Source organism: Rhincodon typus, chromosome 1, assembly GCF_021869965.1.
Source record: "Rhincodon typus isolate 14 chromosome 1, sRhiTyp1.1, whole genome shotgun sequence".
Classification (NCBI taxonomy): Eukaryota; Metazoa; Chordata; class Chondrichthyes; order Orectolobiformes; family Rhincodontidae; genus Rhincodon; species Rhincodon typus.
In genome coordinates, this window is record NC_063332.1 from 39,167,901 (window position 1) to 39,182,560 (window position 14,660).

Sequence of the window (14,660 nt, forward strand, 5' to 3'; positions counted from 1 at the left end):
GTAAAGTATTTCTAAAAATGTTTTTTTTTTGTTTTGGGACGGGGGGCAGTTAGAGAAGGGAGAATCAAATGCTTCTCTATTCACTAATTCTTCCAATTAAGAACTGGGTTACTGTTCAGTGGAACCCCTGGATGCTTTCTGGGAAATATCTAGTTGAAATAGATATTTTTAAGTGAATTACAATGATAAGCTTTAACTCTGTACTGAATAGTTTTTGTTATCCAAATTATTAATTCATCAATAGTATGTTTATACATTAAACTTACTGTTTTTAAGCTTTAAAAGTATTTAATTGTGACAGTGATATATGTTAAAGTTATAAAGCTTAATATAAGCAATTGTATCTTTGAATTTAAGAACTATAAAGTGAATTCTCGAACTTCATAAATATCAAAATTATGCGTGATGTTCATAAACTTATGATTTGATCAACTCAGTAAGTGGTGCTATATTACACCTTGCCAAGGAAATATGGCCAGTCAGGTTTCCTTAGCAACAATAATAGCCCAGTATGACATGGTCTCTGCAACAAAGTGTGAAGTCAAATCCCACTATAAATGGGCAACATTTGAAAATTGACATTGGAAATTAAGACCTGAATATTTTTATCACAATGTAATATGACTTGTAATTATTATGTATAAGCTTCAAGTAAATTATTAAATGACTTGGCTCTCACTGATTCTTGTATTATAATGATTTAACTTTTCTTTTGCTCTTTCTTGATTTCTATTTCAAAATAGATATGAAATCAGCGCAGACATCAAAACAGGTAAAGATACATTTGTGAATTAATGCATTGTATTGCTGAAGGACACTATCATGACTTTGACGCTACACATATCATTTAAACATATTTCAAGATGGGAGCCTTCAATAGGTTTATCAAACTAATTAGCTTGAAATCACCCTTCATATCTAAGTAGTTTGTACAAGAATTCATAAGTCTTTAATGATCTTTGTGAGAATTGGAATGAGATACTGAAATATAACAATTGTATATTTTCACAAATTTAATTTCCTCCTGCATTCCTTAAGCCAGAGTGTATGACGGCTAGAACATTTTGATCAACATTAATTCAAGCAATGAATCGAGTTTTATCCATTTCAGTAAATAAGATTCACCTGACCTTCTAATGGATGGAATAGTTCACTTGCGTTCAATAGTTCCACGTGTTGCATTTGTCCCCCATTAACTGAGAGTCAGGCTCATATAGAAATCCCACTGAAACGAACAGTTTTCAAACTGGACTGCCCAAATACTGCAAATGCAGAACTTTGTTTGCCCAGTAGAATTGCACGTCCATTCTCCGTATGAGCACAGCCTTATTTAGTGAGTTCAGAGCCTATTCTTACGGATTGCCAAGCATATAGATTTACCAAAAATAATCTGCACGAGAATTCAATCAATGATAATGGAGCAACTTAAAAGCAAAAGACTCAATAGTCGGTTTCCATCTGTTCATACTAACATCCCACTCCTAATTTTCCTTTATACACTAAGGTGTTTAAATATGTTGCTTCCTCCCAGCTATATGCCTATTTATTTCAGAGCTGTATTAGATCCCTTGAGCCCAGTTTTCACCTGAGCAATTGCTGCTTTGGAATATAGAAACAGGAGTCGGCCATTCAGCCCCTCAAGCCTGTTCTACCGTTCAGCGTGGCTGGTTTGTGGCCTAACTCCTTTGGCCCACGTGCCTTAATACATTTGCTTCATAATAATTTATCGATCTCAGATTTAAAACTAACTAGCATCCACTGCCATTGTGGAAGAGAGTTCCAAACATCTTTGTATATAGAAGTACTTCCTACCATCTGTCCTGAGTGGTCTGGCCCTAATTCTCCAACTATGCCTCCTCGTTCCAGAATCCTCAACAGTGGAAATAGTTTATTTGTATCTGTCTTTTCCTATTAAATCTTGAAGACTTTGATCCAGTCACCCCTTAACCTTCTAAATTCTAGAGAAAACAGACCTAATTTGTATAATCTCTGCTGTTAACTTAATCCCTGAAGACCTGTTATTACTTTTGTAAACTTATGTTGTACTGTCTCCAAGGCCAATACGTCCTTCCTAAGATATGCTGTCCGGACCTGCTCACAGTACTCCAAGTGAGGTGTAACCAGGGTTTTGTATAACTGCAGTATAACTTCTGCATCCTTGTGCTCCAGTTCTCTAGATATAATGCCTAGCATTCCATTACCTTTCTAGATTACTTTTTGCACCTGTTTGTGACATTTTAAAGATATATGTATCTGAACCTCAAGTATCTTTGGACATCCACTGTATTTAACTCCATTCTGTGTAGAAAGCACCCTCAACTATCCTTTTTTGGTACAAAATGGATAATCTCATACTTACAAATATTGAACTCCATCTGCCGCAATTTTGCCCATTCACTTTGTCAATATCCCTTTGTAGTTTTATGTTATCTTCTACACTGTCTATGATGCCACCTAACTTTGTTTAATCAGCAAATTTGGATGTACGAATTTCTAAGCCATTATCTTTGAAAGCACATTGGCCAATATTACATGCTATCTTGACCTCAATACCTTTTCTACTCTGTCATTCTTCTTTCAACAATAAAAAAAAAGACAGATGATCACTAGCCCATCCAGTCTGTTCCAAATAGTTGTGATGCCTTATGCATCTGCTTCTTGAGTATTTTTTGGAGCTGCATACATCCAGACATGTAGGGAATATTCCATCACACTCCTGACTTAGACAAAAAAAAACTGACCAAAAACTGAATTGGGCTAACCACATAAATACATAGTCTATTTATATGGTTAGTCCAATACAGTTTTTGGTCAATGGTAATCCGCATGATGTCAATAGTGGAAGATTCAACAATAGTAATGCTGTTGAATATCAAGGAGCAATGGTTAGATTCTCTTACTCGAGATGCTCATTTCTGGTACTTGTGCAAATATTACTTCCCAGTTGTCACTCCAAACCTGGATATTATGCAGGCCTTGCTGCATTTGGTCTAGACCTGCTTCATTATTAGTGGAGCTGCGAATGGTGCTGATCATTGTGTATTCATCAGCAAACATCCCCACTTATGTCAGAATCACAGAACAGTTACATTGCAGAAAGAGGCCATTTGGCCCATCATCTCACCACCAGCTCTCTATTCATTCTGTCTTGGTGCCATTATCCAACATTATCTTCATATCTTTGCACAAAGTGTTTTGTCACCTCACATTTGCTTCTTTTGAAAAGCACTTTAAAACTGTGCCCTCTGGTTCTCAATCTGATAACAAATGGGAACAGTTTGACTCTATCTACACTGCCTAGACCTATCATGATTTTGAAACCTTTTATCAGATTCATGTTAGCCTTTTCCTCGCCAAGGAAAACAACATAGCGTCATAATTAAAGTGTGTCATCTCTGGAGCCATTCTTGTAAACCTCTTCTGAAAATCCATTGAATGTGTTCACATCCTTTAGAAAGTGTGGGAGCTAGAACTGTACTCAGTACTCCAGCTGAGGCCTAACGAGTGTCTTATATAGCTTAAACTCCTAGCCATTGTCGTAGTCATACGGCATAGACACAGACCCTTCGGTCCAACTCGTCCGCACTGACCATTTTCCCAAACTAAACTAGTCCCACTTGCCTGTGTTTCGCCCATATCCCTCAAAACCTTTCCTGTTCATGTACCTTATCCAAATGTCTTTTAAATGATGTAACTGTACCTGCATCCACCACTTCCTCTGGCTGGTCATTCCACACAGGAACCATTCTCTGTCAAAAAAAAAATTGCCCCACGTGTCCTTTTTAAAACTTTCTCCTCTCACCTTAAAAATATGCACCCTAGTTTTGAACTGCCCCACCCTAGGGAAAAGACCCTTGCTGTGTCCTTATCCATGCCCCTCATGACCTTATAAACCTCTGTGAGGTCACCCCTCAACCTCCTACGCTTCTGTCCATCTCTGATTCCCCAGGGGACATTTAGAGTGACTGATGTTGTTGCTATGGTTCTGGAATCACATAGTCTAGACTAGGAAAGGATGGCAGACTTCCTTTACTGAAAGACAATAGTGAAACAGCAGGGTTTTTACAACAACTTACATAGTTATAGAGTTGCCATGAGACAAGCATTTTTTAAATACCAGATTTCTTTTGTAAATTAAGTTCAAATTTCACCATCTGCCATGGTGACATTCAAACCCGTGTCATAGAATCATAAAATTTTACAGTACAGAAGGAGGCCTTTCAACCTATCATGTCTGTACCAGCACCCCAAAGAGCTACCCAGCTAGTTCCACTCTCCAGCCCTATCTCTAGAGCCCTCTAAATGTCCTCTGAACATTAGACTGGGGTTCTGGATTGCTAGTTCAGTGACATTGCACTACGACACTGCCATACCTTTCAATAAAGTCTAAACTACTATATGTTTCATTAACAGCCATCTCTCTCTCTCTCTTTACCCGACCTGCCACCTTTAATGACGTATGCACATATACGCCAGGTCTCTCTGCTCCTGCACAGCCTTTAGAATAGTCCCTTTATTTTATACCATCTCTCCCTGTTCTTTCAACCAAGTTGTATCATATTGCACTTCTCAGCATTGAATTTCATCTGTCACCTGTCTGCCCACTCCACCAAACTTGTCTCTACCCTTTTGGAGTTTGACACTGTATTCCTTGCAGTTTGCCATGCTCCCAGGTTTACCGTAGCCACAAACTTTGAAATTGACCCCATCCACCAAAATCTATGTACAAAAAAACCGTTGCCATTCCATTAATAACCCCTGGGGAACCTCACTACAAACCTTCCTCCAACCTGAAAAATATTCATCAACCATTACTCACTGTTTCCTATCACTCAGTCAGTTTTGTATCCCTGTTGCTATTTTTAGTCCATCAGCTATAACTGTTCTCCCAAGGCTATTGTATGAGACTGTATCAAACATCTTTTGCAAGCTTATGGACACCACATCATCCCTTTCTGTTACCTCTTCAAGAAACCATCCCCAATGTGGTTAGACATAACATTCCTTTATAAATCCATGCAGACGCTTCCATGTGACTGTTAACTCCATCCTGAGTAATTGCTTCTAGTAGTTCCTCCACCACCAAAGTTAAGCGAGGAGGCCTATAATTTCTGGACTTGTCGTTACAATTTTTTTGGCTCAAGGAATAATTTGCAATTCTGCAAACTTCTGACAGTACTCCCAAATCTAGGAAAGGCTGAAAGATTATTGCTAGTGCCCCTGCAATTCTTCTTTCACTTCCTTCAATCTTCTCGGATGCATCTCATTCAGTTCCAGAGTCTTGTCAACTTTAAGTGCTGACAGCTTATACAATACCTCCTTTTTAACCAATTGGAAATGATTCTAGTGACTGAGTTTCCTCCTGTATCACCTCAGCCTGGGAAGCTGCCATCTGCCACCCAGGTAAAGACAGATGCAAAGAATTAATTTCACACCTCTTTCCACCAAATTTGTAATCTTCTCTTTGGTCCCGAATTGTCCCTACTCATTCTTTTACAAACATTTTACTGTTTCTGTTGCTACAGTCAGACTTTGGGATTTCTTTTTATGTTAGCTGTTTGTCTTGTCTTAGTCTCTCTTTGCTTGCCTTTTTCATCTCCCTTCTGAATGTTCAGTGTTCAGCTTGGCTTTCAATTGTATTTAATACCTGACACTGGTCACATTCACACTTTTTATTCTTTAACTTAATCGCTATTTCTTTTGTCATGCAGGGAGCTCTGGATTTGTTTGTCTTCCCTTTCCCATTTGAGGATATATGAGGGTTGTACTTGCACCATTTCCTTTTTGAAGTTCCCATTGTTCAGTTACAGCTTTTTCCACTAGCCTTCGATTCCAGTCGGTCCAGCCCAATTCTGTTCTCTATCATTTGACCGTTCTTACTCTTGATGAGCCATTCTCATTTTCCATCATCATTTTAAACCTTATGATACCAATGATCACTGCACTCTAAGTGTTCTCCCACTAATATTTAATATATTTGGTCCACCTCCATTCAATTAATCTTATTTTAAAGGGTTAACAACTTATTTAAATTGGCAGTCAGAGTCGTCTTCAAGTGGGTAATTGGTAATCACTTCGATATCACTTTCAATTACATTACAAGTATAATGATATCTGTCAAATAATGGCTGTTACACCATTTTGCCAGTGTGTCCGGTGATAGGGAGAGAACAACTGTTATCATTCTACTGCTGATTTTATTTGTTTTAAAACTTTCATTATATGCCTGATTTAAAGCTACAACATCATTGGGACAGAATTCTAAACAAAAGTTTCAAGAAAAACAAAGAAGGTGTGAAGGAAAAGCCAAATAAACATTTTTTTTTGGTTTCGCTAAAGTCATTGATGGTCTGATTCTTTCAGTTAATTTGGTGGACACGAATGTGGAAATGCCTGCAGAATAAAGTTTCACAATGCAGATAGTCCTTGATTTAATGCTGTTTTGTCATAACACAGTTTTAACTTTATCACCCATTATTCCAATAATGCGGTTTTTACCTGACTACAAGAAGCCCGGAGAAATAAATGCTAGGTTTTCTCCTCTTTCAACATGTTTTGATTATTACCCACTGCGTGACATATCTGGCTATTGTGGCTCCTGACCGCTCTACCATGAAACTAAAGAAATTGTGGTAAAGGAAATCAGGAATTTAATTCCACTGAGTGCTGTCTGGATACAGAGAGAAAACAAAGTCAGCAATTCAGTGAAAGTTGGATAAGTTTTTCAGAACTGTGCCCAGTCACATGCAACTCCCCACCTCCAAAGTAACAGAAGAGCAGCCTGATGATGCTCCACTTTCCACCTCCTTTTGTAAATGTTCATGTGTACTTTGAAGTTTTATAATAACTTTGAGCTTGCATTCTTTATTTGTTTGTTGTTACCTGAATGTTGTTGGCAGAAAGACAAAATGTTAGATGAGCTCTGGAATTCTGCTTTGTCTATGATAAGTCAAGATGGCCAGCAGATAACACATCATAAGAGCTCAGAGATCATGTATGTCTATGGAAGCATTGCTGTTGTAGCTGGGTTTAAATGAGACAAACTCTGCAATGACCCTTGGCTAAAGTATTCCACATAGCAGTAGACTGTGTATTAAAAATTATTTCCTGATTCTTCAGGATTTTATTTTATAGCTTATAGATATTGTTCTAAAGTTCCACTGAAATTTGACATCTCCTTATGAAAATTGTTTGATGTCTTTTTAAATTTCCTTAGAAATTCTATACACAGAAGTGCTGCTTTACTTGGTCATTACCTTGGAAGGCCATGGGAAATTTTGAAGTTACTCATTTGTCAAGTTCAATAATAATAAGTGACCCTGGTGTGTTACGATGTACAAGAGATTTCATGTGTAATAGGAGACTGACACCAAGAAAGTCATTTTACGCTTCTGACACTATGTAAAATTGCATAAATTAACATTTACATAAAGTTAGATTTTCAAGGTGCAAGCAAAATATAGCAGATGCTGGAAATCTGGACTAGAACAGCCAGCTGTAATGAAGGGTCACAGACCAGAAAACCAGCTCTGCTTCCTTCTACAGAGAAGTTCCTTGGTCTGTAGACTTCTTTCAGCATTTGCTGTTTTTAATTGAATTGTAAGATATTGTGCAAGTGTATCTTGAAAGAGGCAAACTACACTAACACATTACGTTGTGGCTTCTCTCAAGATGTTGTTAATGATGGAATAAGTTATATAATTATCTAAATGTCACCCACCAAAAAAAAAAATTTCCTAATGGAAACTATGGGTAATGTCTGATCTTGTCTGTTGCTCAGCATGTGTTCATCATCCCAGCGAGCAGGAAAAAGCTGTGTATGCACTGGATCTCTAGCTGTTAGATTGTTCCCTGGAACTCTGGTTGCTTCTGGCAGAGAAATGTATAACTTGATATCAGCTGTAGAAACTTGTGGAATAAGAGGAGGAGGAGGAGGTTAGGTTTCAAGTCCAGGATATTCACAGGTATGATGGGGTACATTGCCATTCTGACAGAAGCAAAGAAGTTTTTGTGCCAAGTTTATATGCAAATTTACGTTTGTTTTCTTTCTCATATGTGACAGTTTTTTTTCCCTTTTAATTTTACTCATTTTAATCTGCATCTTCGTTATCTTGAATTCTCTGTCTCTCTCTCTCTCTCTCTCACTCTCTTCCCCCTCCCCCACACCTCTCTCCACTTGCCCCTCTTGATCTGAACTTGTTCTTTAGAATTAGCCGTTAGAAGTATCAGTTTTGTTCTTGGGCTACGTTGCTATATACTTCTGTCAACTCTTCCTGTCCCCTCCCCTTGTCTTCTGAAGCTTATTGTTTATTCATATGTCTCCACACAAAATTTCTTCTACTTCATTGGCTCATATGCAGATTTTTTACTTTCATGAAACAACACTACCAGAAAAGAAATCTGGCAACAGAAATCCAATTTTTCACGTGATGTGTGCAGATAAAGCATCTTATTCTCCATTTTGTTTATATTCTTTTCGAAATGCTCACTTTCTATGAACCGAACTTTGTTCACTAAGAGCATATCAGTGGCAATGTTTCTCACTCGGCCTTTCAGTGCTAGAAAATATTTTAACATTGCATTACAACTGGTTCCTCCCCTTATTCTTCCTTCACTCTAACATGCTCGTTACAGATCAAATTGTTCACAGTTTCCTTCTCTACTTCTGTGTGTGGATTATTTGGCTCTCGCCTGCCTGAGTAGAATATGAATGTCTCAGTGTCTGCATAAAACATAGTGAAACACTGGGATGAAAGGTCAGTTCTCCTTGTGGTCTGAAATACTTACTGTGCCTTCGCTTGCATTCTCCATGTACTTCTTCAATCTGAAAAATATCCTTGCTAACCAGAGACTGAATATAAATTCTTTGTATGCTCCAATGCACAGCATCGTACAAATGTGATGTGAACATGCAAGCCAGCACCTTTGATTGGACTCCGTTGATTCAACCTGTATAATTTTCTTCTGCATAGCGCAAAAATAATGAACATTTTGCACTTCACACCAGCTAGAATATGATTTAGTTGTCAACATTCCCAAATACTTCTAATTGTTCTCAGTCACTCATGGGTCTTCCTTTTGCACAACTAAAGTGCAAAGATTATCATTGGTGCAAAGAAAAACCTCTTTACTTAACATCTTCTTCTACATTTTGGATTTAACTAATTTTCCTTCTCTTGATGCTGAATTGCAATAACTTGGCTGCAGTCCTACCAAGATTCCAAATACTGCAGATACTGGAAGTCTGGAACAAACAAGAGAGCACTAGAGAAACTCAGCAGATCTGGTAGCATCTGTGGGGAGAGAAAGTTTGTTGAAATCCTGATATGTTGGCTCTCTTTGTTTATTGAAAAATTCTAATGTTTTTGTGAAGTGATTTACCTGTCATTGGACATTATCTTGGAGGACCATTGGAAATTTTGAAGTTACTCATTTGTCAAGTTCAGTATTAATAAGTAACCCTGGTGTGTTATGATGTACAAGAGATTTCGTGTGTAATAGGAGACTGACACCAAGAAAGTCATTTTACACTTCTGACACTATGTAAAATTGCATAAATTAACATTTACGTAAAGTTAGACTTTCAAGGTGCAAGCAAAATGTAGCAGATGCTGGAAATCTGGACTAGAAAAAGCCAGCTCTAATGAAGGGTCACAGACCAGAAAACCAGCTCTGTTTCCTTCTACAGAGAAGTTTCTCGGTCAGTAGATTTCTTTCAGCATTTGCTGTTTTTAATTGAATTGTAAGATATTGTGCAAGTGTATCTTGAAAGAGGCAAACTACGCTAACACATTATGTTGTGGCTTCTCTCAAGATGTTGTTAATGATGGAATAAGTTATATAATCATCTAAATGTCACCCACCTAAAAAAAAGTGATTTTTTTTCTTAATGGAAACTATGGGTAATATCTGATCATGATGTGGGTAGAGATGAGGAACACCAAGGAGCAGGTCATGTTTGTTGATGTTGTCTATAGACACCCAAAGAGTAGTGGAGATGTAAGCGAAGGCACTAAACAAGAAATCAGAGATGCAGGCAATAAAGGTACAATTATAATCATGGGTGTACTTAATTTATATGTAATTAGACAAACCCAATTAGCATTGTGGAGCAGAATGTCCTGGAATGTGTACGTAATGGACCTTTATACCAATACATTGAGAAGCCAACCAGAAAACAGGCTATTCTAGACTTGGTACAATGAGAAACAATCTTATTGTCCTGGGTCTGTTGGGGAACAGTGATCATAATATGATAGAATTCTTCATTAAGATGGAGAGTAGAGTAGTTGTATCTGAAACTAGGGTCCTGAATCTAAATAAAGAGAACAATGCAGGAAGAGGCACAAATTTTCAAGAATGGATTGGGGATCTTACCCAAAGAATTATCAGTGGATATGAAATGGTTTATAATAAAAGAACAATTAAACAATAATTATTCGTTCATATCTTGTGCACATTTGAGGTTTTTGCACAAGGATTTGCACATGACTCAATTATGGCTTACAAAATAGCGAAAGCATCTGATCCAAAGAGGAAACATAAAATTTACAGAAAATCAGCAAGCCAGAGGACTAGGAGCATTTTAGAATTCAACAAAACAGAACAAAACATTTGATCAAGAGAGGCAAAAGAGAGTATGAGTCTACAACTGCAAGGAACATAGAAACTGACAGGTAAAGCTTTTATAAACATATGAAGCGAAAAATACCAGTGAAGACAAATGTGGGTCCCTTACAGTCACAAGCTGTGGAAATTATAATGGGGATTTAAGAAATGGCAGAAGAATTTAATATATGTTTGGGGAACCAAAGCTCTAGTGAGAGAGCAGAATTGAAGGAAAACAGTATTTGTAAGAAAATGGCGCAGGAGAAATTAATGAGGTTAATGGCTCACAAGTGACCAGGGCCAGAGTACAAAAGGAGGTTGTGCTGGAAATTCTGCTGGTCGTTATCTTCCAAAATGCTATAGACTCTGGAACAGCTCTTACAAATTGGAGGGTTGCAAATGTAACCCCACTATTTAAAAAAGAAGGAAGAGAGAAAAGAGAGATCAGTTAGCCTGATATCAGTGGTAAGGGAAAATGCTGAAGACTTTTTAAAAGCATATATTAACAGGTCTGGGCAAAGCCAGCATGGTTTTATCAAATCGTGCCAAATAATTCAACTGAAATACTTTGAGGATGTAACCAGTAGAATAGATGATGGAGAACAAGTGGATGTGGTGTATTTTCAGAAGGCTGTTGACAAGGACCTTCAAGAGTTAATAGGCAAAGCTAAAGCACATGAGATGGGGGTAATATATTGGCATGGGACAAGAATTAGTTGATGGACGGGAAATAAATAGGTCATTTTCTGAGTGGCAGGCAATGACAAATTGGGTTCTGCAAATTTCAGTGCCTGGACCCCAGTTGTTCACAATATATATGCAAATTAATGTACCAAATGTTGCATTGCTAAGTTTGCTGACAATGCAACATTTGGTGGAATTGCAAGTTGTAAGGAGGATGCAGTGTGATTTAGACAAGTTGATTAGGGGGCGAACATGGGCAGTGCAGTCCAACGTAACTAAATGTCAAGTAATGCAAGTGGGTGTGAAAGACAGAAAGGAAGAGTATTATTTAAATGGTGCTACAATGGGAAGGGTAGATGTGCAAAGGATTTTGTGGTTCTCGTACTATAGTCAAAGAAAATACATAAGGATCTCAGATAGTAAAAACTGCAGATGCTGGAGTCAGAGATATGAGACATGTCCATCCTGGGCCTCCTCCAGTATCACAATGATGCCACCCGGAAACTGGAGGAGCAGCACCTTCTATTCCGCCTCGGGAGCCTACAGCCCAATGGCCAAAACGTAGATTTTACCAGTTTCAAAATCTCCCCAGTCTGGCCTCATCCCATGACCAACCCTCCCTCTCATCCCCGCCTCCTTGACCTGACACCATCTGTCCATCTTCTCTCCCACCTATCCGCTCCTCCCATGTCACTGACCACTGCCCACCACTCCCGACCTGCACTCACCAATCCCCATCCCACCTCTCCTCTCTCTATTTATTTCTGCGTTCTCCCCACACCCCGCTTTCTGAAGAAGGGTCCCGACCCAACACATCAACTTTCCTAGATAGTAGGAACTGCAGATGCTGGAGAATCTGAGATAACAAGATGTAGAGCTGGGTGAACACAGCAGGCCAAGCAGCATCAGAGGAGCAGGAAGGCTGACGTTTCGGGCCTAGACCCTTCTATGCCTGGCCTGCTGTGTTCCTCCAGCTCTACACTGTGTTATCTCTAAGTAGATAAGGATGTTTTGCCAACAATTACGCATGCAAATGGTATATTGACTTTCATTTCAAGAGGATTTGAGTTTAGAAGTAGGGATGTCATATGACAGTTTTACAAGGCATTGATGAGACAACACCTGGAGTATTGCATACAATTTTTGTCTCCCTATCTAAGAAAGGATATACCTGCTATGTGGAAGGAAGGCAGCAGAGGTTCACTAGGCTGGTAGTGGGGATGGCAAGACTGTCTGATGATGACAGAGTGGTTCAAATGGGCCCTTACCTACTGGAATTAAGAAGGATGAGAGGATCTGATTGAAACATTTCACAATTTTAATGGGGCTGACGAGATGGGATGCAGGGAGGGTGTTTTCTCTATTTCAGGAGTCTAGAACTAAAGGACATTGTCTCCGGAATACCGATTTGACCCCTTTCTCACTTTCTTGCTTTCTCCCTAATGAGAGAGCAGCCCTATGGTCTGATAAGACTGTGATGACTATACATTTACCTTTGCCTTTACCCATTTATACTTGTAGGAAAAGCAATGGTCCCAATACAGACCCCTGGGAAACTCCAATACAAACCTTCCTCCAATCTGAAAAATGCCAATTAACTCAGTTTCCTATCACTCAACCAATTTTATGTTAATAGTCTATATATTACACCAAGCAATGTAATTGCACCCTTTTTATTCCTTAGCTCTAGCCAAATTAATTTGGTCCTGAATCCTCCAAATCATCCTCCTCCTTTAGAATGGCAGTACACACCTTAACCAAAAGCAGCAGCTTTCTTCCTTTATTTCCTTTTGTATCTTTCCTCAATGCCTTATAAACAAGAATATGTTATACCTAGATCTGCCCATCCTTAAGACAAGTCATAATTCCACAAGGCAATTATGCCGGTAACTCCCCAATCTTATGAACTATACTTAGTGCATTCAAATATATTCCCAATGCAGAGTAACCCCCACTTTGACTGCATTACTTTCTTCCTTAATCTGACTCCACCTATTAATTTACGATCCTCTTTGCTAGTCGTTTCTGCCTCTGCCAGGATTTTGTGTTCCCGAGTATTACTTTAATAGTGTCTACTGGCTCAGATTCACCCATCCAGCTATTACAGTTACCATCTCTCCAGATCCATTCTCAGTGTCCCAGGAATCTAAAGTACTCCCTTCTGTGCCATCTTTCCAGCTACATATTCACCTGTCTTCTTATTTCTGTATGTACTGCTCATGACACTGAGAGTAATCTGGATGTTATTGCTTCAGAGATCTGCTTGCTAATTTTCTACTTGCTCCCAAATTCTTATTACAGGGCCACAGCCCCATTCTAATTTATCTTGTTAGTATCAATATGGTATACGGTCTCTGACTATTTGCCCTCCCCCAGAAGAATATCTGTTTGCCAATCTGTTGTCATCTTCACAACATTACTTTCTTGCCAATCTTTTTGTCACCTGCACATTTAGCCACCGTGTCTTTGATCCCCTCATCTGAGTTACTGATATAAATTGTAAAAACATGAGGGCCCTGTGGGACTCGACTCATCAAATCCTGCCAATCTGAAAAAAAGACATATTTCTCCATGCTGTCTGTTTTCTACCAGCTAGCTAATCTTCACTCCATGCTAGCATATGTTATCCTCTATACCAAGATCTCCTGTATTGCACAATAACTATTCATGTGGAATATTTTCACAAGACTCTTTGCATGTTTAGAAGTTCCTATTGGTACGTATTGACTTAGCCCTAAGATTGAGGTGAAATGTAAATGTATTTGTATTCCAGTGATTTCTAACCACCTCTTGCATCCTGTGTTTTGAACCCTAATTTTTGTATGTGTTAGCTTTTCTCCATCTCCCCCTGTTCACAACTTGAAGCATGAGCTTGTGAGCATATGTTCTCGAGCAGATCATCTAAGGTCTCCAATGCAATTGGTGTGAGATGTTGCAAAGATTGGCTGACAGGTTTTTTTAATGTATGCAGTGTTTGGGGAAATAATAACATGGAATTCGTTAACATTTTAATCACATCTCATATCAAACCACCCTCTAAGAAAAGAATCATTGATTTATTCAATTTGTTTTACTGTGCCACTATTTAAATGTAAATTGTTCACCAAATATTTTCTAAGGAAAAACGTTCCGAATGTGTAACAAAGCCTTAGCCTGCTCCCAAACCTCTCGACTTCATGCATTTTAGTTTTTGATTTACTGAATTCTAACAGTTCCATACTTCTAAAAATAAACTGTTTTCCTTAGAAATTTTTGTTCTAAAATTAATTTCTTGCAACCATATTTCCTTAAGTTTCTTTCTTTAGTTAAAGGTAGTTTAAACTTAACTATTAGAGTGGCAGATGGAGTTTAACCCTGAAAAGTGTGAG

At 38.4% G+C, this 14,660-nt stretch overlaps 1 protein-coding gene across 1 annotated transcript in view; it reads left to right on the top strand.

The window, feature by feature from the left end:
* The first annotated feature begins 745 nt into the window (after positions 1-745).
* Positions 746-14,660, top strand: part of LOC109918345 (ankycorbin) — a 41,429-nt gene continuing 27,514 nt past the window's right edge. Inside the window, exon 1 of the mRNA XM_020518263.2 lies at positions 746-772. Coding sequence (XP_020373852.2) covers positions 746-772 — 27 coding nt within the window. The remainder of the gene's footprint in view (positions 773-14,660) is intronic.